Source organism: Monodelphis domestica, chromosome 5 (genome assembly GCF_027887165.1).
Source record: "Monodelphis domestica isolate mMonDom1 chromosome 5, mMonDom1.pri, whole genome shotgun sequence".
Classification (NCBI taxonomy): domain Eukaryota; kingdom Metazoa; phylum Chordata; class Mammalia; order Didelphimorphia; family Didelphidae; genus Monodelphis; species Monodelphis domestica.
The window spans coordinates 284,380,266-284,404,165 of NC_077231.1; the positions used below are offsets into that span (position 1 = coordinate 284,380,266).

General features: G+C 40.5%; 1 protein-coding gene and 1 long non-coding RNA gene across 8 annotated transcripts in view; one reads left to right on the top strand and one right to left on the bottom strand.

The window, feature by feature from the left end:
• Window positions 1–7,673, bottom strand: part of CDV3 (CDV3 homolog) — a 36,739-nt gene extending 29,066 nt beyond the window's left edge. For 2 of the 6 annotated variants that reach the window (XM_056800230.1, XM_001379634.3), the window contains exons 1-2: window positions 6,866–7,673; window positions 6,010–6,086 (exon numbers count right to left, since the gene is read on the bottom strand). In XM_056800230.1, the coding sequence (XP_056656208.1) occupies window positions 6,010–6,086; window positions 6,866–7,120 (332 nt within the window). In that variant the 5' untranslated portion in view covers window positions 7,121–7,673. Of the gene's footprint in view, window positions 1–6,009; window positions 6,087–6,443; window positions 6,519–6,563; window positions 6,710–6,865 lie in introns of those variants that run through there. The other 4 variants (XM_007505086.2, XM_007505089.3, XM_007505088.3 and 1 more) reach the window with 4 other exon arrangements.
• Window positions 7,674–7,753: 80 nt separating this feature from the next.
• LOC130454660 (uncharacterized) lies at window positions 7,754–23,258 on the top strand. 2 transcript variants are annotated; one of them, XR_008912465.1, is made up of 3 exons: window positions 7,754–8,592; window positions 15,703–15,885; window positions 22,926–23,258. It is a non-coding gene; the product is annotated as an uncharacterized LOC130454660 (long non-coding RNA). The 2 variants fall into 2 exon arrangements; XR_008912466.1 differs by having other exon boundaries at window positions 7,755–8,530.
• Window positions 23,259–23,900: the final 642 nt, after the last annotated feature.

A 23,900-nucleotide genomic window follows, 5' to 3' on the forward strand; every position in this document is an offset into this window, starting at 1 on the left:
ATTAATTCTAAGACAGGTTAGGACTGAAAAAATTTAAAAAGTTTGTCTTTACAACTTTATATAATCATACTTTGTCCCTAAACTAACAGAAAACACAGTTCTCTAGGTGAATAGAAAATCTGGCATATCAGGGATATGAAAAAATCTTAATTTCCTAGATTCATTATTTCTCAGCAGTGTGTTCCTCTGGCCATTATTAAAACAAACTCTTTGAGAAGAACACTGTGAAACAATGTCAACAGTTAAAAAGAAAAATTAAGTACTAATAAAAACATTCTTAATACCTTGCCTTAAAATATTAAGATGCCATCAACTGGGAAATGGCTCAACAAATGTTAATCATATATGAATATACTATTACTGTGCTGAAATAAATAAATAAATAAATAAATGCAGAGAAATATTTAGATGAACTGATGCTAAGTGAAGAAAGTTAGGAAAATACACAATGGGCCAAGAGGAATGATTAATGTTGTGAAATTATATAGTAGAAGCTTGGCCCCAAAGAAAATAGATGAAACTTGCACCACTCCTTGGGAGTTGGGTGGAGAAAAATAGTTTACAGGTATGGATCACTGCATATCAGACTTTTTCACTATATTAATTGGCTTTGATTTTCCTTCCTTTAAAAATTTTTTTGAGGAATGGCTTTCTGGGAGAGAGGAGTATAAAGGGAGAAAAACAAAAGATATCAATAAAATCTACTTTAAAAAACATTTTGGTATCAAGGTGAGATCTAGGCTTCATTCAAGCTTTTCTTGCTCAAAAAGTTGCTGTTTTAAAAAAAAATCAACAATTAGATCCCTAATAATATGAAGTTAGTCTTTAAAGACAAAAAAATCCCCTGACGTAAGGAAGGAAAAAGCAAAACTCCTAGATTAAAGTAGCCCTATTATTTATTATTTCCACCAAAATATTCCCCAGAAAGAAATCCTTCCAAATTCAATTGCTCATGGTCAAGAACTTAAAATAGTACAATAGTATCTCATTAAATAGGATTATGAGTAAGAAAAGCAAAACATTAAGTAAATATTCAATCCAAACTTACTTTATCAAGTTTTGAACTGTAGCCACATCATTAAAACACCAATTAAACATGGTGTTTATGGTTATTTTTTTAAAAACTGAATTGGGACCCAGGCCCCTCAGTTAGGAAATCATATAATAATCTTAAATGACACCTTAAATGGCCTATCTTCAGGCACTGATTGCTTTGGCCAAAATCAAGCATCCAATCTTTGGATGACAAAGTCTCTCTTGGACCTGAGCTCAACTGATTCTCAATGACAGACACGTATATATCAGTTTGAGATTTATGGGGTAATTTTCATATCAGGAGTTGCCATGTAAAAGCTTTATACACATTATCCCATTGTTTCTATAAAGAAATGCTATATTATTTTTCTACATTTTTTGAGTAAAACATAGTTAACTTTTTCTTGATGACTCATGAGTCACAAACATCAACTACTATATTATAATGTTAACAGGTTGGCTGTGGTACCAAAAATCACAATTTCATCCAAAGGCCCTGCCCATAAATGAGTTATTCTTCAGTTTTGATTTGTGTAACATGCTTCCTCCCCTTCAGCATCAGATTGTCACCTGTCACTTTAAATAAGACTGCACATTCAATAGAAAATGTACTTTGATTTTATCTATCCAAACCGAATGCTGAATGGAGTTAAGAGTATATAAATTGACAAAAAAAAAAAAGGACAGAGATAAATAACAGTGCTGGGCTAAGGATTCCTAAATTCAAAACTATCCTCAGATTCTAGCTATGTGACCCCAGGCAAGTCACGGAAGTATTTGCCTCAATTTCCTCATCTATAAAATGAGCTGGAGAAGAAAATGTCAAACCACTCTCCAAATGAGGTCCCCTAAAGAATGAGGACACAACTGAAATGGAACAAAATTACTTTTAAAAGTTTATTATGCCTTATCCTGTAGGTATCCTATTTATAGCTATGAGTTATCCCATTAAATCTGATTTGGCTTTAGAGTACATTTTTGAAATTTCCATCAAATTGGATTATCAACTGCCCAGAGGATAGAGGACTCTTGCTTCCTTTTTTATTTACAGAACTAAACAGAGTACTTAGCACATAGGAGTTTGAGAAAATACCTACTGTAAGTTCAAGAAGGCAGAAAAAAGGAAACAGTGTAGCTCTAGCATTAAACAAGAGTTCCTCAAAGGGGAGACAAGAGGGCTGGGTGGCTATCAGTTGATAGGACACGCTGGATTCAAATCTGTCCTTAAAAACCAATGTGACCCTGGAGTCACATAACTCCAATTACCTACCCCTTACCACTCTTCTGCCTTGGAACCAATTCTTAGGATCACTTCTAAGACAGAAAGGGTTAAAAAAAGAAAAGTTCTTCAAAAGAGTGAAGAGTGTGACAAAGACCTTTAGTAAAGTGGTCTTTCTTCAGTGCCTGTAATAAATCTCAAAATCCCCTTTCCCATGATTGCTTGTTAACCAAAATCTCAAGTGTGGCAAATACCTGAATCAAATCCACCAAAGAAAATGTCTGTTTAATTAGCACCCATTCCAATGCATAATATTTAATACTCAAATCAAGAAATTTGAGCTGAAAAGAACCTTAAGATAGATTCTTCTATTATTTTAAGTATGGCCTTAGTAACATGCAATTTAATATATTCCATTACCTTTAAGTTGACATGTTTTTAAAATTTTGTCAATACCAAGTTCATCCTGGTAGGATTACCTTCAGTTGTAAAAATTCCCTCCACCAATCTACATCATCAATCTAACTACTTTCATAGGATCATGAAACAGTTTTAGGGGGCATCTACTCTGTCTTGCACATAAAGGAAAATCAGAATTGGGCATGTCTAAGGTCACAAGCAGTAACTAACAAACTTGGCAATTAAAAACCAACTAGCCATACTAACTCCCAGACCTGCACTACAGTTGTAACTCTTACTCCGAGAGAATTCCCTAGAAAAAAATGAAATGACTTTCCTATGTAATACATGTAAATGGGTCAGAGGCAGAACTAGCCGTTATGATGCCACTCAGCCTTCATTTTATAAATCCTCTTATGTGCCATATTCACAGAATGACCAAAAAAATGAAATCTAAATCAGCCAAAGGCTGAATATTCAGCCCCCCCCCCCCCCAGTATAGAATGGCTAAAAGAACGTAAGATGTAGGAGATTCTTTATTCCAATTTTTATGCCAAAAATCTATCTATCCTAATGACCCTGTATCATATAGAATTCTGTTATAACTTATAAATCATAATATATAAGTACCTGGGGATATTTATGGTTATTACTAGAAATATACCCTTCACTGCACACTTAGGAAGGAGTCTTTACATTTTTTATATTTTTTCAAAGAGCTTTTCCCTTATTCTTTAAAACCCTGTGAGGCAGAAAAAGCAAAAAGCACAATGTTGTTAACCCTGCTTAACAGTTGAAAATGAAGCTGACGGTCATAGCATAAGGCTCAGTAATTTACAATGGTATCTAACAGCCTAATACTATCCATTCAAGGACTCACCACTGAAAGCATCAGGATGATACCAGCTGAAAGATACCTACTCCCTAAGAATCTGACCAGAGTTGGAAGTATTGTTTTTTAAAACAGTATAACCAAAGCCCATTTTTACTGGATTTGTCTACATATTACCTTAAGTAAGAGCTGTTCAAGATACTGTAAGTCAAAGCCCTTGATATAGCAACCCAAGTAAAGAGATATCCCTATACCCAAAGCACAAAAATAGGGCTATGGACTAAGTATGACAGGCAATTAACTTCTTTTGATGATTAAAAAACAAAAACATTTACTTTTTGCAATGTTCCTTCATCTGTAATATGCCAAACTATTAGAGGAAACAATGTGACAAAGTTACAGTAGAGAATATACCACTTGGCATCAATAGAACTATATAGTACTATATAGGACTACTAATCAAATCAAGATGGTCTTTGGGTTGTGATGCTATTTTAAAAAAGGAAATAACTGTCCCCAACCTCTTCCACTGCTCCCCTTTCATCCAACTTTTTGCTCCCAAATCGGAAGCAGTCTAAGATTCCCACCATCTTTTCCTCAACTGGCTGTTCAGCAGCTCTCAATTACATTTCAGAGTGCACAGAACAAGTAAATAGCTAGTAAGGAGATTGTTCTATGAAATTTATTAGACGATGTTCCTTAACAAGCTGACTCAAGAATGTGATTCAAAAGTTTTCATCTAACAGTGCCCGAGACAAACAATATGCAATTGTGAGCCTGACCCCCTGAACTTCCCATCCTTGGGCCTTTTAGAGATAAAATGGCACAGACAATATGCCCCCCCTCCAAAAATACTATTTGACCTGGTTCATATTAAGTCCCTTTTCCTGAGGAATGCATTTTAGATGGGTAACTGCCAAGTTTTACTTGTGGGATCTTATTACTAAATGGAAAATAAGTCCTCATAGTGTTGGCTTGGAGTAAAATGAAGACACTGAAATGCTGAACCTCTGGCAGGTTATTAAAAGTATAATCTGTGATAGAAGGATTGATCATAGCAAAAGTAGCAGTTCCAAATAAAGGATAATTTATCAGCTTTAAAATTGAATCTGGAATTCAGATTTAGTAATGTTATCTTCATGCTTTATCTTCCTTTCTGTGCCCAATTTTCTTCAATCACACATGCTAATGTAATTTTTTCCTTAATTTAAAGCCCTATCTTCTCTGCAAATAAATTGTGCAAAAATCAATGGATCCAAACCAAAAAAATGGATAATTACAATTATATCTCCATTCAGGTCTTCCCCCAGATTCCTGCACGTGAGCAGAGCCTACATAGGATGCCAAATATCAGTTTACCCTGTCAACTAATCAGTCAGTACCCTCAAAGACAAGCACAGTTTTGAGTGGAACAGAAGACCAATTTTAGGGAGCTTTTAGTTTTACAGGAAAGGCTCAAGAATAAGATTTCTCAACAGCTGACATTTAAGGGCTTGCATTATTATTTTACATGCATCACAGCAGAGTTCGTTTGACCTATATAAGGCAGGTATAAATCATTCCCAAGTATTTTATAGGTGGTGAGTACTTAAAGCACAACAAAGAACCAGAGGCAGAATACTTTCCCAATTCCAGGACTCTATCCAATATCCACTCTGTCCCCTTAGATACTCAGAACACCCAACAAATCAGACCTGAAAATAAAACTTAGATTTAACTTAAGCGTTTTAACCTTTTACTAATAAGTGACTTTATAATTTGTTAGAGAATTTAAAAACAGAAATGCCATTTCCTAAAGAGGCAAATTTGTGATGAGCTTTCTACTCCCAAAGATTTTATTTAAAAACAAAATTTTTAGTCAATAAACTACCTGTAAAATAAGAGGTTTATATTATAAAGAGCCTAACATTACATTCTAAGTGAAGCTGCCACCAGTATTCTCAAAAAGCAGACTTCAAAAGGAAGACAAGTGAATATTATGAATACAGCCACACTTAAGTATTTTCTTATTTAAATAAAAAATCTGAATGTTTTTAGCTATGTAAACAGAATATTGTGGCATTCTTTGACTCATCTAGGATATGTTTAAAATAATGTATTACCTCCAGTTATTTAAGTTACTAAGATGTTATATAGACTAAATTAGTTCTAACATCTCTGTTGATTGAGTTTTATTAAGGAAAAAGGGAGGCACACACACTACTTTAGATGTCAAAAGTAGTGCCAGCCTAATAAAGGAGTTATAATTGTTATTTTAAGCATTATTTTCTATGATTTCCAATACTAAGGAGGGCATATATTAAACTAGCTTTCCAGAAGACTTCAGAATTTGGTAGTTTTTTCCCCTAGTGGAAAGGGAATATTGATATTGGGCAAATAGGAGAAATATAACTTTGAGATATATCTAAATCCATTATTGCTTTAAAGTCTATTTCTAAATTCAATTTCATCATAATGCATCTTAGGAATTAAAAAAATTAAAAACGCCTATCCCTGAAATAACACTTAAAAAAACCACCTGTACCTTATCTGCATTGCTTGAACTCGAAGCCCACTGTAATCGATTTCTTTTTGCTCAAATTCTTTCCATTCGTCTTCATCCTGGAAAACAAATACTCCTCATTAAAGTTAATAACCATTAGGTTTTGTCATCATCTGGCCTAACCCCTATTTTAGGGGAGGAAATGGAAGCTCAGGGAAGTTGGGTCACAGGAGGGCCTCCCAGGCCTAAAAACCGACTTTTCAGATAATGGTTTTAAAAGACACTTCAACTGTGGCAAATGCCCAAGACCAAGGAAGGCTTGGTCTCAAATATAACATGTAAAAGTCCCAGTACTATTTGCCTCTGGACAAGCCTTTTCTTTTTCTCAATCCAGAGACCTTGTCTATCGCCTTTAGGTCAACCACATCCAGTAAACACCGTTACTTCTAAATGAAACTGGATTTTCCCCCCCTTACGATTGGCTTTGCTTCAAGCCCGAGGCCCTCAGCAAGAAGAGGAGTGCCTAGTGATTGCATTCATTCCGTGTCCCTAAGCCAGGAGAAGGGGGCGTGAAAAGGAAGCGCTTAAATTGCCACCAAGCAGAGTCCGAGCTGATTTTCTCCGATGGGGACTTCCTCCCAGGGGCAGAGATTTGGGGCGGAGGGCAGGAGCCACCTCCGATTTCCCACCACGGGGTAGGAGAGGCTTGGCCGGAGGTCCCACGCGGCCTGCGGACACGCGCATCACGTGGGCGCCCGGTCTGGGCCACGCCGCGGGCACCGCCCCCTGCGCGGACACATGGTGGGGAGGAAAGAGGGGGAGGGGAGCCCGCGCCCGCCCGCCCAGGCCCCGGGCCCCGGCGCGGCCTAAGGCGGCGTGGCCCGCCCGCTCTGCTCACCTTGGTCTTGGTGGCCGCTCCGGGCCCCGCGCCCCCCGCGGCCCCAGCCGCCCCTTCGGCCGGCCGGGCGCCCCCGCCGCCGCCTCCGGCCCCGCCACCTCCGGCCGAGGCGGCCCCGGCCCCGGCCCCCGCGGCCCCGGCGCCGGCTAACCCGGCAGCTGCGGCGCCCGCGGCCCGACTGCTCCGCTCTTTCTTCTTCTTCTTGTCCCTCTTAGCGAAAAAGTTATCGAGGCTGCGCTCCTCGGTCTCGGCCATGGCCGCGGTGGCGGCGGCCGGCGAGGACTCCGCTCCTCGGGGCCCCGGCTCCCGCCTCACGCCGGCCTCCTCAGCGCCGGCTCCCGTGGACCGCAGCAGCGCCCCCGGCGGCCGCTGTCCGGCGTCCGCCTCGGCGTCCTCAGGCGCCCGGGCTGGCGGGGCGGGCCCCGGCTGTCCCCCCTGCGCGCGGCCCGCCGGTGGTACGCTCCGCTCGGCCGCGCTCCGCTCGGGGCCCCGCGGGCGGCGACGGCTCCGTGCGCACGCGAAGGGTGGCGGCGGCGGCGGCCCCGGCGTCTGCTGCGGCTCCGGCCCCAGCCCCGGCTCCGGCCGCTCCTGCCGCTGCCACCAGCTCCTCAGCCAGAGGGGAAAAGGAAAGGGCGGGGGGGAGGGGGCAGGAGAGAGCGAGACGCTCAACGTGCGGGGCGGGCGCGGGGGAGGGGAGGGGGAGGGCGGTAGAAGCGCGCACGCGCGCCCAGAGAAGGGAAAGGGAATGGGAAGGGGAAGGGAGAGGAGGAGGGAGGGCAAAAAGAAAAGAGGCGGTACCTGCCTACTTGGCGCCGCCCTCACTTTTGAGAGAGCCCGCGGGAGGGAGAGGGAGGGAAACCCAGGGCTGGGTGAGAAACGACCAATCAGGTGGCAGCGCGAAATGCTTAGAGGACAATCCCCGCCCCGGAGGTGGAGGGGGCGGAGAGGTGGGACTATGCAAATGAGATGGCACCCTCCCGCGTGCGCCCCACGTCTCCAAAGGTCTCGGACTCTCTGATTGGCTACATTTGGATTTGAGGGAGGAACTTCAATGAAGTAGGAAACCCGGTAGAAAAAAAGTTATTTTCCGCCTACATGGGCGCAGGCGCGGGAGAATGAATTGCACGTGTGTGCTGACCGGGCTCGGTTTTGTGAGAAAGGGTGGTGACGTTCAGAGCCTTCCTTTGACTCTGGTCCTTTCTTCCTTTTGAGAAGAGATCTAAAGACACCTAAAAGTCTTTCGATTGTTATCTATTGTAATCAGTTTGTTTGTTTTTAATAAAAATTCTGGAGGGCACATTATCCAGTTTGCAGATGGCACGAGCCTGGGAGGAGAAGGGACACGGAACACTGGAGAGCAGAAACGGGACCCCCAAAAAACCTTGACAGATTCATCCCGAATTCAAGAAGATGATATTCATAAGGATGTAAAACCTTATGCTTGGGTTCAACTAACTAATATTCATATGAACAAGATGCAGGAGGTAAATTAGCAGTTAAGTATCTAGCACCTTCTGTGGATCAACTACCTATCCTCAAAGAGCTTCCAATCTAATGGGAAAGACAACTGTAAAGTGCAAACTACATGTATGCAAGGATAACTAGAAGATAGTCAACTGAAGTTGAAAAGAATTGGGAGGGATTTCCCAATGGACTGTGCAAGCTGTGAGTCAGTAGGATAATGTGGCAACCAAAAAAGCTAATGTAATCTTGGACTGTAGAGAAAGGTAAAACTTCCAGGAAAAGGGAGGTATTATTCTGCCTTAGATATATGTCTGGAATGTTTCATTCAGTTCTGAATGCCACATGTTAGGAAGAGCAGAGGAAGACATGCTGAATAGTAAATAAAGCACTATGAGTCTATCTTATAAGAATCTTTTGAAGAAACCAGGAATGTTCAATCTGGAAAAATAAAGTCTGCTTTGGGGGAAGGAGGGCATAATGTTAACTGTGGTCCTCATATTTACAAGTCTGTTGTATGAATATGTATGTATGAAAGGATGAAACTTCTTCCAGTTGACCCCAGAGGACAAAACCAAGGAGCAAGGTTTAGAATTTGAAGAAGAAAAGACAAGTTTCAGGTTGATGTCAAGAAAAGCTTCCTGATAGCAAGAATTTTAAGGAAGTAGAATGCTTGGCCTTGTTAGGAAGAAACAACTTGTCCCTCCTTGACAATCTTCATGCAGAGTTTAGATGACCACTTTGCCCTGTGCATTTTCTTGAGGATTTCTCTGTGGGATATATATTGAAGCATGTCTTCAAAAAGTCATTGATGCTGTGAAATTAATCATTGGATTTCTGATTGATGCTTTAGAAGTAGAGTTTAGAGTTTGGTAAGGTATATCTGTTGTCTTCTGAGTTAGAGTATAAATTCCTTGAGGGCAAGGATGGTTTTTGTCTTTGTATGTCCCAGCTCATTGCATAGCACCTTTGTACATGATAGGTGCTCTAATAAATTCTTGTTGATTTATAATGAGAAGAGCTCTGGATTTGAAATGGGGATTTAGCTATTTATTAACTGAGTCATGAAGGTTTATTAAGTGCTTATTATACCAGGTAGTGTGTTACTCGGTAAGACTATAATTGCAAGCAGGAAGTAGTTCTTGCCCTCAGAGAGCTTACTTACATGGGGATTGGGAACTAAATGCATGAAATAATGCCTATTTTCAAAAGGTGATATGTGGTAGGATGGCAAAAACAATGACCGCTAAGTATACTGATACATAAATAGCAACAGACACAGTAGGGCCATGATGGCGAACCTATGGAATATGTGCCAGAAAGGGCACGTAGAGTCCTCTCTGTGAGCATGCCAGCCAGAGTTCATTATTAGAAAGCCAGAGAGATTCAGGATGGAGTTGTTCCCCTCCCCTCTCCATGTGCCTGCCCAACAGCCCAATGGGAATACCTCCTCCCCCAATTCCCTGTATGGGGTAATGGGGGTGGGAGGAGGTGATCTGTGGGGTGGGACCCAGCACTTCATCTCTAAAAGGATTGCCATCACTTCTGTAGAGGAATAGTGAATTAGGCTGAGAATTAGCAAGGACCAAGGGAATGAGTTGATTGCATTTGTGAAATTAGGAATTGCTTCCAACAATCTCAAGATGCTTCTTAACACAAAGATTGATCTCTTCTCAACTTCAATATTCTTGTGATAGATTATATAATATTATACATATTATTATACATGATGATATTATTTCTATTGCAATATAATATATGATATATTACAATACTAAATTTCCAAAGAATCAAAGATGGAAATGAGCCAAAGAGCAATGAGTGGATATGGTAGTCAAAACCTTCTTCCACCATATTTTCAATGATGAACACATGTAAGACATTCTGAAAAGGGATATAGCAGTAAGAGCTTGTTCAGATCTCAAAGATGCCAAGATCATCCACTTCATCCCTGGCTCTCCCCAATTATCATGACTTGTGTCCTTTGATGACTGGAAGAGAGTGAGGCTGACAAATTTTCAAAACTCTGTCTCACTTAAATCCAACTCATGAGCAAGTCAAGCCCCTATTATTTTGTTGATCCTCTTCAAAAATGGACAAATAACTACACTGAAGTAATGTGTATGGTTGAAAAAGGACATCACATAGGGAAAACTAGGGTTAACAGATGGGTAGCTTGAGTAATTGGTGTCAACCTGAAAAAAACTAGACTACTAGAGTAGTTATATTAGAACAAATCTTTAATCAGGACAAGGGAGACAAATGATCACAGACACCATCACATAGATCCAAATGTCCTGGGATGACCACAGTCTCTGAAAAGATGCCAGTAATATAATTACTGGGAATTTCCACTGAACTGAAGAACTTGGGATCCTATATATACTTTAGGGAGTATTGGAAAGGATGGACTACTGACAATATGTTCAACACTTGAGACTATTGGGAGGGGTCGAGATAGAACTGGAGAAATCAAAGAGACACAAAGGATCCTTAAGATTAGATTATATTAGCTAATCCTGTCTGGGGTGATGAAAAGTATTTTAGAGTTAGATTTTAGAGTTAGGTAATTTCTTACATATTCAGTTCTTCAGGGCAGAGGTATGCATTACAGGAGCTTGGTAAAACCTGTTCTAAGTCAATCAGCCTATTCAGTCTTGATTTCTTTATTCCAGCCTCTAGAAGAGTCAGTGAAGGGAATAACTAAGATGACACCATCATTAGTAACCACAAAATGTAAGATCTAGAAGAAAGCCTCTAGAAGTTGAGTATATCATCTAAGGAAAGATCTATGAGAGAACATGAACAGGAATCACATACTAAGAAGTTATAGGGGGATACAACTATGTGGTTCAGTGGAAAGAGTCCTGGGTTCAAATCTAGCCTCAGATACTTCCTAGCTGTGTGACTTTGGGCAAGTCATTTATCTTTATTGCCTCACTCTTACCACTTGGAACTGATACTTAGTATTAATTCTAAGATAAAAAATAAGAGTTTTTTTTTTTTAAATAATATGGGTGGCTGGTGATTTTCTTTCCTTCCCTCAAGTTTATAGTCTCCCTTTTTTTTTAAGTTTACTTTTGGGATACCCAAATCATCTCCCAACCATTTATCACATCCAGCAACCCTGGGTGTGTCCCCAAATGCCCCAGGTCACTTCCCTCTGTGACATAATATGGTGATGTTACAAAGCCACCTGGGCCTCCACTAAAGTCTGAATTTTCTTCCATTGAAGAGTTGACATGTACCATAGAAACAGAAAAATCAAATTTTGTCCCTGCCCCTTAAGAACTTAAAAGTCTAGAAGGGAAAACAAAACACCACACAAATTAGTGTTTCTCCCTGTCCTTCTGTTCCCACCCTCAGATTATTAGAAATTTGGATATTATACCATTTGGTGCATACATGTTGATTAGTGATAATTCCTCATTGTCTATAATCCCTTTTAACAGAATATATTTACCTTCCCTATCCCTTTTGATCAGGTCTATTTTTGCTTTGGCTTTGTCAGATATCATGATTGCAACCCCTGCCTTCTTTTTATCAGTTGAGGCCCAAAAGGACTTACTCCATCCTTTAATTCTGACTTTGTGAGTATCAACCTGCTTCATATGTGTTTCTTGAAGACAACATATGGTAGAGTTTGGGGTTCTAATCCAATCTGCTATTTGTCTACATTTTATGCGTGAGTTCATTCCATTCACGTCCAAAGTTATGATTGTCACTTGTGGATTCCCTGGCATTTTGATATCTTCCCCTAATTCTGACCTTTCTTCTTTAGCTATAACCTTTTGAACCAGTAATTTACTTTAGGTCAGTCCCCCTAGTCCCCTCCCTTGATATGCTTCCCTTTATGGCCCCTCCCTTTTTATGTTCCCTTCCCCTCCCCCCTCTCCTTCCCTCCCTTTTTATACTCCCTCCCCCCCTCCTTAATTTTCCTTTCTCTCTTTCCCTGTTGGATAAGATAGAATTCAGGATCCCAGTGGATCTAGATGTTCTTCCCTCTCAGAGTTGATTTCATTGAGAGTAAGGTTTAAGCCATACCACTTCATGCTCTCTTCCTCTCCTTCTCATATGAGAATTCTTCCCCTTCCCTTCCCATGTGTATCTTTGTGTGGGAAAGATTATTCTATTTAGTTCCCCCCCTCTATTTCTTGAAGTAAATCTTAGTATCATCAACAATTCCCCCCTCCCTTTGTCTTTCCCCCCCCCTTTCACCAAATCTTCTTGATGCCCCAATCTTTCCCTATGCATGATTCTTCTAACTACTCTTATGATGCATACAATTTTTGAGAGTTACACAATATGTTTTCCCCACATATTAATATATCTATTTTGATATAAATGTAGTCCTTATAGAAGAGAGATTGACTTAAAGAAAAAGATAAGATTTTTCTCCTTTTCCCTTTCTTTCATATTTACCTTTTTATGTTTCTCTTGCTTTCTGTGATTGGATATCAAATTTTCCACTAAGTTCTGGTCTTTTCTTAGCAAATACTTGGAAATCTTCTATTTTGTTGAATGCCCATACTTTCCCCTGGAAGTATATAGTCAGTTTTGATGGGTAGTTGATTCTTGGTTGGAGACCCAGCTCTCTTGCCTTTCTAAAGATCATGTTCCATGCTTTGCAGTCTCTTAGCGTGTTAGCTGCTAAGTCATGTGTGATCTTTATGGGGCCCCTCTATATCTGAAGCTCCTCTTCTTGGCTTCTTGTAAGATTTTCTCCTTAGCTTGAAAGCTCTTGAATTTGGTGATTACATTCCTGGGGGTTGTCTTTTGGGGATTTAGTATAGAGGGTGTTCTATGAACCCTTTCTAGTTCTATTTTTCCCCCTTGCTCCAGAACATGTGGGCAATTTTCTTCTATAATCTCCTGTAGTACAGCATCAATGTTTTTGTTTATCTCTGGTTTTTTGGGCAGACCAATGATTCTCAGGTTGTCTCTCCTTCCTCTGTTTTCCTGGTCTGTCACCTTGTCAGTGAGATATTTTATGTTTTCTTCTAATTCATTAATTTTTTTGCTTTGCTTTATTAATTCTTGCTGTTTTGCAAGCTCACTATCTTCCAGTTGCTTATTTCTGGTCTTTAGGGACTGAATTTGTTTTTCAGCTTGGGTCTACCCTTTTGGTGTCTACCCTTTTGTTAGAGGAGTCCAGCTCTTTCTCCAATTGTGAGGTCTTGTCTATCAGATTGCTGACATCTTTCTGGGTTTTTTCCCATTTTTCTTTCCAGAAGGTTTCCATCTTTTGGATAAGCTCCAATTTGAGTTCTTCCAGAGCTTGTGGATAATTTCCATTTTGGGGGGCATGTTTTGATTTTGTTTGAATTTCATCCTCTTTCTCTTCTTTTCCTTGGGTACTTCCGCCATAAAAGTTTTCAATAGTCACTTTTTTCCCTTTTTTCTTGGAGGCTTGATTTTGGGCCATGCGAGCCATCCCTTTGGTAGTTATTTTCCCCTTTCCTTTTTGGTCCAAGGTCTGGGTGATATGGGCGGGTTTTCTGTGGATTTAGGTTGCCTCAGACTAGTTCTTCCCAGCCTCCGCAGTTTGTTTGCATGCCCACCCCCATGCTCAGTGTGCCCCCGTGCTCTGTGATCTCTTCTCACCTGTGCGCAGGAATCTCCTGTAAAACCGCTCTGAGGGGTGGATCTCTGGTATTCCCTGTCAGTTTCCAGGGAGCCTAGCATGCCCCCCCCTCACTATGGTGAGGGGCAATGCTTTTGCCTTAGGCAGCTTTTACAGACTCTCTAGACTCCTCACTATTCGCAGTTTGCAGGGGCCCCACCATCTGCATGCTCTGCAGTGCGCAGGGTTCTCCTGTGAAACTGCCCTGAGAGGTCGTTTCCTAGCAGTCTTTAGATCCCAAGGACCCTGGTGTGCCCCCCCAGACAGAGACATTCCTCACTCACTCGCTGTCCTGGTGAGTGCTCTGATCCCCTACTCTGGTTCAGTGGGGGAGATGGGGGGGGGGGGGGAGGACGGCTCAGTTCACGTTTTTGTGCAAGTTTTTCCTCCTCCTTGTAGTGTGGCAATGTTCAAACCCTACATATTTCATCTCTGTGGGGTACTGGAGTGTCCCTCTGTTCTTCCAAAGGAGATGTTTATGCTCTTTTGAGGTAGTCTATTTTGTTAGGTGCTAGGGAGAGGAAGCGATTCGCATCTAGATTGCAGCCATGTTTACCCGGAGGTCCCCCCACTTTCAGATTATAAAGGCTATTTGATCAATAGATTTATTCAATAATTCATTTATTGAATTGTGTCTACACAATTGTGTCTACAATTGTCAAGTGCTGGAGATATACAGAGCCCCAAACAAGGAATTTACATACTAATTAGCAAAAGGAACAAGAACTCTAATAAGTACACACAAAATAAATAGTCAATAGAAAATCCCTTAGGGGAAGGAAGAAGAGGCATTAGTAACTGGAGGGCTTTTGTAGGAGGTGGTATTCATCTCACAGAAATGTTCTTTTTAAAAAAATTCTTGCCATCTGCCTTAGAAGCAGTAGTTAGAAGTGGAAGTATTGCTTCTAAGACAGAAAGAGTTGTAATGGCTAGGCAATTGGGGTTAAGTGACTTGCCCAGGGTCCAAAGTGTTTGGGGGCAGATTTGAATCCAGGATTTCTCAACTCCAGGCCTGAAGCTCTACCCACTATGCTATCTAGCTGCCTAGTCCTCAGGCATTTTCAATCTCTCTCTCTCTCTCTGTCTCTCTCTATCTCTCTCTCTCCCTCTCTCTCCCTTTTTCTCTCTCTCTCCCTCTCTCTGTCTTTCTCTCTCTGTCTCTGTCTCTGTCTCTCTCTCTCTCTCTCTCTCTCTCTCTCCTCTTCTCTCTCTCTAAATGAAGGGAAAAAAAATACCAAAAAACCTGATCCTAAATGTTGTGGTCTAATTATCATAACCAAGCTTAGTTGGGACAAGTTAAGAAAAATGTACTTCCCTCCCTTCTTCATGGAGGTGGGCAACTACTGGTGTAAAATATTGCATAAACCATCAGACATAGGTTCATTGGTTTTGGTAAAGTGCTTTTTTTTCCCTTAAAAAAATCTTTGTTACAGGAGCAGCTAGTGGTTTGGTATCAATCAATAGCCAGGCCTAGAGATGGGAGGTCTTGGGTTCAAATTTGGCCTCAACTACTTCTTAGCTGGATGACCCTGGGCAAGTCATTTAACTCCCATTGCCTAGTCCTTGCCACTCTTCTGCCTTGGAACCAATACAAAGTATTGATTCTAAGATGGAAGGTCAGGGTTTAAAAAAATATCTTTGTTACAAGGGATATCTCAAAGGATACGGGAAGAAGGAAGTATGCATGTATCAGTATATACTATATATAATATGTATACACATATATAGTATATATTTTTCTTTATTTATTCAGAAATGAAAGTGATTAAAAAAACCAATTTATCAAGAAAAATAAGACCTCCCAAGAAAGTAAAGGAAAACAGGAGCCATTTCAAAGGAAGCAAGGACTTAGTCACTCACACACTGGATCCAAAGAATGAAGAGAGGATGGAATCAGAGATCCTTGCAGTCTGAAGAAGAGTTCTGGCATTGATAAGTGAGTTCATTAAGAATATATTTAATTGGGACTGGTGGTTTCAGGATACTTTCAGGTCTGCAAAGCAGATGACATCATCATCTCATCTGACAATCAGAATAGCCTTTATTTGGAGATACTTCCATTTGTTTCCATTTTGTAGATGATGAAACCAAGGGGCTCAGGCAGTTTAACAGACTGACCCATAGTAAAGTGTCAGAGGCAGGTTTCTTGATCCAGGTCTCTGACCACTTGATGTTCTGCTTATCTAAGTGGAGGTGCTAGGCAGTGAGCCAGAAATCTTCAACTATAATAATAATATTTATGTAGCACTTTAAGGTTACAAAGTGCTCATTCTGTCTTTTTTTTTTAAACCCTTACTTTCCATCTTGGATACAATATTGTATATTGGCTCCAAGGCAGAAGAGTGGTAAGGGCTAGGCAATGGGAGTCAAGTGACTTGCCCAGGGTCACACAGCTAGGAAGTGGATGAGGCCAGATTTGAACCTAGGACCTCCCGTCTCTAGGCCTGGTTCTCAATCCACTGAGCTACCCAGCTGCCCCCCATTCTATCTTTATAACAATTCTGGTCGCTTGTAGGGGCTATTCTTTTCTCTGCTTTACAGATAAGGAAACTGAGGTAGGGGGTTAAGTGATCACCCAGGGTCATATAACTAAGAAAGAGCTGAAACACAGTTGAACTAAAGGCTTTCTAAATTCAGGTCCAGAAGCATCATCCACTTGAATCCACACCAATAGAGCAAGAAAAAAATCAGGGATTGGGGATATAGAATTGGAAGCCATCTGAATGTTGGTTGAAGATGGCAAGGGAAGAATATGCAGTAATAAGAAGATATCTTTGGAAAACCCTGTGGAGGGTCTCATTTTACAATTGAGGAAACTGAGGTAATGACTTCAAATGACTAAAATCTTGGCCAGAGCTTGGGTGTATTACGCCATTTGTTGTCTCTAGGAGAAGAAATGATCATATGAGCCTAGAATCTTAAATGAGACATTTAAATCCATTTTTATTGGGATGAGAAACTTGATAGTTAGGATTTACAATAAAATTTGTGCTTTATTTACAAATTTTAGTGATTCATGCTGCTTCTAACTCCCTTTGGCATATATGATAGATAATCCCGGTAAGTCTAATGTATATTGGCTTCTTGACTACACTCATTCAGAAATTCAGGAAGGGGTAAAATATGGCCCTACAACAAAGACCCAAATGAAGAACTCAAGGCTAGAGACTCATATGTACAAATATATTCATAGCAACACTTTTTGTCGAAGCAAAAAACAGAAACCAAAGAGGTAGACCATCAATTAGGGAATGATTGAATAAATTATATTATATGAATGAATGGAAATGATGAAAAAGATGGATTCAAAGAAATCTGAGACATGAATTGGTGGAAAGTGAAATGTATGACCTGCTGAGATGAGTAGACTCATGGGAACAATCTGTGTAATTCCAAATACCTCTATGGTTTTGCCTTTGGTTATATTTCCATTATTGAGTTCAGGGCCTGGAACACAGTAGGCACAGAATATAATAAATGCTCCATGATGAGTAGCAACAGCAATATAAAGAAAAACACTTTGGGAAGACCTCAAGAACTTCCAATGGAGTCAGCCATGGCTGAGGTGATAGGACCAGAGGTAGGTCAATTTTTAGATTTGTTTTGCTTAACTGTGATGATTTGTTATGTGGGAGATGGTTTGTTTTTTGCTTATTTGTTTTGGATTAGATAAGGGATCGGGAGGAAAGAGAGAAGGTTAATGAAGTTTAAAATATGTATATATATAAAAGAGGGTCATTGATGCATTTTTTAAAAATGTATGGAAGTGGAGACAGCTAGGTGGCTCAGTGGAGAGAGAGCCAGATCTGGAGTTGGGAAGACCTGGGTTCAAATATGACCTCAAATATTTCCTAGCTGTGTGATTCTGGTCAAGCCACTTAACTCCCCTTACCTAGGCCTTACTGTCTTTTGCCCTGGAACCAATACACAATATTAATTCTATAAACCGTAGGTAAGGGTTTAAAAAAAAATGTGCAGAACTGAACAGAAGGAAGTTCAGACGGAAATTTAGAGAAGCAACAGAGCTTTGAAACTAACATGTTGAATTTATTATTTAAAATTTTTATTTAAAAACAAGCTATAAATAAGAAATTTGGGGTTTCTTATACAATCCTTTTGTCTTTATTTTGGAAGGAAATGTTCACACTTGTTGGTCTTTGTCACGTTCAGAAGAACAAAAAATAATTTGAAAAAAAAGTTGAATGGTCTTTCTAGAAATAGGAAATTTTTTTCCCAACTGAACCATAGAATGGAAAAGAAAAGGTACAATTCACAGATGTTGGGCTACAAGGGGCCTTAGAGGCCGTCTCGTCTAACCTCGTCATTTTACAGATGAGGAAAAACAAACTACTATAATTCATGACACTGAATGTGTCTTTGTGTATATACTAAGGGAAAAGTGAAAGGGGGTGGGGTGGGGGAAGGGATGGAGAGACCAAGGACAGCCCGTACTTAAGCAGGCCACCGAGAGTGGCTGTCAGTTCCCTAAGCTTTGGCTCTCTGTCGTAATCAAGAACAGGCCTCAGTCTGTCACCTCCTTCAACCCCAGTAATTTTGTAATCCCTTCAAGGTGGATTGCAAAGTGGCTGAGAGGAACCAGGCTAGGCAGAGTTAGGAATATAGCCTAAAGAATTGGGAGTGAGTCACAGATTTCTGGAAATCTGGAATCACAAACAGATTGGTACCCAACCCTACTCTGCGCTGCTCACTCCTTCACCTGGGGATTTGGGAAATTCCCCTCCTGCTCACCTGAAAGGAATGTGATCCTTGCCAACCAGAACATGCTGGTAAATAGGACGCCTTCAATTAGTCATCTAATTTGTGTCTCCCTGGGCCTTAGTTTCCTCATCTAGAAAATGAAGGGGTTGGACTAAATGAGAACTATGATTCATTCTAGCTGCAGAATCTGTAGTATAAAGGTCCCTTAGGCGACTCAGTGAATAGAGTTCCAGGAAGACTCATTTCCCTAAGTTCAAAGACATAGACTAGCTGTGTGACTCCAGGCAAGTCCTTTTACCCTGTTTGCCTCAGTTTTCTCATCTGTAAAATGAACTGGAGAAGGAAATGGCCAACCACTCCAATATCTTTGCCAAGAAAACCCAAAATGGGGTCACAAAGCGTTGGAAGTGACTGAAAATGACACCACAACAAAAGCTCTGGATGCTTATTCAACTAAATGGAAATAAATTCGTGTGGTATAAGTCAAGTATATAAGACATGCATTCATAATTCAAAGTATTATGTATTATTACACATGACAATGGGCTAAGTGGTGGGGGTGCTCCTTCTCCCTTCCCCTATTCATCCTCCAAGACAAGTACTTGTTTTAGCCCCTTACTCTTTGTTATGAGAGCTCTCCCTCCCCCCGCTCTTGCCCTTTTTTGTTTTCTGTGGGACCAAGAAATTCATACAAGGTGAGCAAGCAGTGATGGATGAAATCATCATTGAACTGGAAGTAGAGAAAAGGGGGAAGATAAAAAAGAAATGCTATGGATTGGACTTGTCCACTCATTGGACTAGAGAGATGGGGGTGGCCTGGGGAAGAGCCATCGATGACTGGGTTTTGGACTTGGGTAACGAAAAGGGTGGTGGTACCATCCAAGTAATGGAGATGCTCAGAGAACAAGCGAGTAAAGGGCATGTGAATGAGGTTGAATTGGATTGAATAAGGAATGAAGCTCAGAGGAAACATCAGAAATCACATAGATAGATAGATGGAGAGACCTGGGCATCATCTGCTTAGAAGTGACAACTGAACTTATGAGAATAGATAAGATCAAGGAAGAAAGGGTAGAGGAAGAGGAAGAGGGTCCACAACAGCCTTGGGAAACGCTCAGACCTGGAAGATGGAGGAGAAAGATGGACCGTGGGAAATGGCCCAATAGAAGAAGTCATCCAGGTAAGAGGAGAACGAGAGATTTACAGAGTGAGAAAATTGCAGGGGGAGAGTGTATTCCTACAGTGTAGAGTGTATTATGACATGGTGGAGACAATCTACAGAATTAGGAGAGCAGGCCAGAAAGGGTTAAAGACCCCCCAACTGCTCTGCTACAGTAAGAGGGCTGTTTGGGGAACTAAAAGGTTGAGTAGTAAAAAGTGTTGGGTTTCACAGCCAGCGTATAACAACAGATACAGGACTTGACCTTGGGCCATCCTGGCTTGGGACAGGCCTTTATCTACTATGCTGTCTCTACTGGAGTGTCCATTAACCAATTAATCAATCCTAACAAAGAGCTGGAAACCCACTGATTGTCTAGCCTTGGGCTCCAATTCACAAGTTTGACACAGCGATAAGACCCCAAATCACAAGTGGCCAACTGACCTCCTTCTCTAGTCTAGAAACTTTTCCCCCATACATCTTGTGAATTCCACATCACAGAGCAATACAAGACTAGGTATTCCATACATATTTTTTTCATACATATTCTGTTTCAAATAAGCAGAAGTCAAAGCAAGAGAAAGGAATTGATGCTGACTTGGGATGGTTTTACTCTGCAAATATGCCTGCTGCTAGTGATGTGCCCACTTCCCCACCACCTGGGTTTCCAGATGCCCATGTTGCATTTTTATTCTTCAGGAATCAAAAATATAAAAATATCATCTAATAATGCTTATTTATATATGTATAGATATCTAAATAAATTAATTAAAATAATATAAAATATCAACCTACATAATAATCTAAAAAATACACATGGGTCCATGGGGATAGGATTGGCGATGTAGACTTTAAATGATCACCCTGGTGCAATTATCAATAATAGGGAAATAGGTCTTGATCAATGATAATGTAAAAAATAATTAATTGTTAGAATTAAACAGAAGATAGAGATCCATCAACAGAGGTCAATCCTAATGGATCTTTTCCCCCAGTTCAAATGCTGTTTCTTCTGAGAAACCTCTCCTCCCTCCCTCCTACTTAGTTTTCTCCTTCGTAGCTCCTATGGCACATTGTTTGCACCTTTTGTGCACTTTCCCTTTGAAAGATAAGATTATCAAATATCTTTTTCCTATTGCCTTCATTTCCAAATATTTCTCCTAGCAAACAATTTGTTGCTCATAAAATAAATAAAAAAGAAAGAGAATAAAAAGCAGTTCATTGAAACTAACCAACACATTGATCTAGTCTAACAATACTGTATAGCCCCCCTTTCTTCAAAGAAGGAAGGGGGGGGTACATTTTCTCCTGCCTTCTCCAGGACCAAGCTTGGTCAGTATAATTGCACGACTCAGTTTTTTATAGCGGCGCCAGTTGTTCATTTCATTTCTATATTGTAGGCATTGTGTATTTCCCACCCTGGTTGTGCTTACTTTATTTTCCATCATTCATAGAAGTCTTCCCAACCTTTCCTAAATATTCATCATTTCTCATAAATAGTAACATTCAGTCATCCTGATCACCTCTCACTTTTCTTTTTTCTTTTCTTTTTAAAACCTTACTTTCTGTCCTGTAACAGAAGGACAAGGGCTGAAGAAATGGATTAAGTGACTCGCTCAGGGTCACATAGCTAGGAAGTGTGTGAGGTCAGATTTGAAGCCAGTACCTCCTGTCTTCAGGTCTGGCACTCTATCTACTGAGCTTCCTAGTCGTTCAAGACTAGGGTTACTCACTGACACAGCCGCTTCCCTAAAAAACACCACTATTGCCTTTCCCTCCAAAACCCTTACCATCCGTCTTAGAATCAATAATAAGAGTTGGTTCCAAGGCAGTAGAGAGGTAGGCAATTGGGGTCAAGTGACTTGCCCAGGGTCACACAGTTAGGAAGTGTCTAAGGCTAGGACTTCCCTTCTCCAGACCTGGTTCTCAATCCACTGAGCCACCCAACTGCCCCAGTATTGCCTTTTAAGCACCCTATTTCTATGCCTGACAAGGAGATGAACTTTTTGTTGCCTAAAGTGATGTTTAGATTCTTCTGAACAACTTGGGGCAATTGATTTTTATGGGTTAAACTTCCTTAGGAAATGGGGCCTATCAGGGTCAAAAATTAAATAGTAAAAAAAAGCAAATCCCATAAATAACATGAATTTATTTAAAATTCTTTTGTGTATTGATAAATTTTATTTTCATGCAGCAGCAGCTCTTAGAAAGTGGAGAGAAGTTCAATGTGAACCATGGGTCCACGGGGCACTTTGGTTGTTACTATGTTGAATTTAAAAACAAAAAACAAATTGTGCATAGTAGAAGTTTATAATTTATGTTCAGCCTTCCTTCGTGTTTTTTGTTTACTGAAATGTTCATGTTTCTTGGTGTTGTTGAATTCACAATAAAAGGGAAATTCCTTTAAAAACCACTTCCCCATAAACATCGCCTACCCTGTACCTTCTAGTATCTAAAAAAAAAAAGATTTAAGCCACACTATCTCATATAATAATTGACACTAATCATGCAACTGTCTCTATGATTTAACATTTCTTAATAGTAAAGAAGCGTGTTTGAAGGCAGGCCTTTGGGAGCCAGCACTGACCATTGTGTTTGAAGAGAACTTCATTTTATAGAGGAGGCTCGTGCTTACTGGTTCCTACGAGAGCTCTTAAAAGCTTCAGTGCAGTCAGCAGACTGCATTAGCATTCATTTAATATCAAGAAATCCAAAGGAAGGCCCCTATGTGGATGCTCCAGGCAGACCCTTGCTCGATGGACTTTTTAGGCTTTAAAAAAAATCATTTATTTATTTAATCTTCATTTATCTATTTATTTTTATTTATTTATTTTTATTCACTTAAATTTCATTTAATTATTTATTTTTTGATCGTTGATTGATTGATTTAATTTTATTTATTTGTTTATTCAATTATTTCACTAACTAATTTTTTGTTCAATTAATTATTTTATTTAGTTATTTTATTTTATTTTTAATTTAATTAATTAATTTAGAACATTTTCCCATGATTACATGTCTTTTTAGGCTTTTTAACCCATGACTCGACCATTTCTGATGACCCACAACATCCCTGACCTCTATCATTTCCATTTCAGAGAGAGTAAAGTTGAGGCCAAGAGAGGAGTCATCCTTCCAAATACTATATAAAACATATTTGTGAGTGGAAGATGGCTTGGAAGAAGCCCTGTCTGGGGGAGGAAGAATGGACTAGGATGTCCGATTTGGAAGGACCCACTTTTACAAATGAGGAAACTGAGGCCCATTTCCGTGTCTCTCAAGTCCAGTGCTTCAGCTGGCTGAACCATCGAGTCGGGAGTCAAACACACACACCTCTCCTCCTGTTCATGAATTTTCCATGCCAGGATCATGCTTTTAGACACTATTCTTTCCATTAAATTCAGGATTGGCTCCAAGTTCCTTCTCTCTTAGTGACTTCTCCAGACTGTCATTTGGAAGTGGAGGGGAAGGAGAAGGCAGAAACAATTGAGATTCCTGGGCAGTTGCCACTCACTCGCAAAGAAAGGAGTTGACAATGGAGTGAATCCATCTAAACTAGCTCTTTCTCCTTAGAACCTGGAAGGAATGTCAAACTGCTCACAGCGTCCACTGACAGGGATGGGAATACTTAGTAGTTGACTTTGCTGTCACAAGACCCCAGTTCAGTTTCTGCCTGTGTCCCCCTTTACCTCTCCAAAGCTCAATGGGAGTCAGAGGGTCTTAGACTGGGAACTGGGCATCTTAGAGAAGATGTTATCTGCTCCTCAACCCCTTCATTCTGCAGATGAGGAAAATGAAACCCAAATGTGACGGGCTCCAAGACACACAGGTGCTGAGTGGTGGTGAGCCTTAGTCATCTCATCTGCAAAATGGGAATAATAATGACTACTCTACCCCCCTCACAGGGCAGCTAGATGGCACAGCAGATATGGCTCAGCCCCTGTAGTCTAGAAGATTCATCTTCCTGAGTTCAAATTGGGTCTCAACTATTTACTAGCTGTATGACTCTGGGCAAGTCACTTAAGCCTATTTGCCTCAGTTTCCTCATCTGTAAAATAAGTTGGAGTGAACCT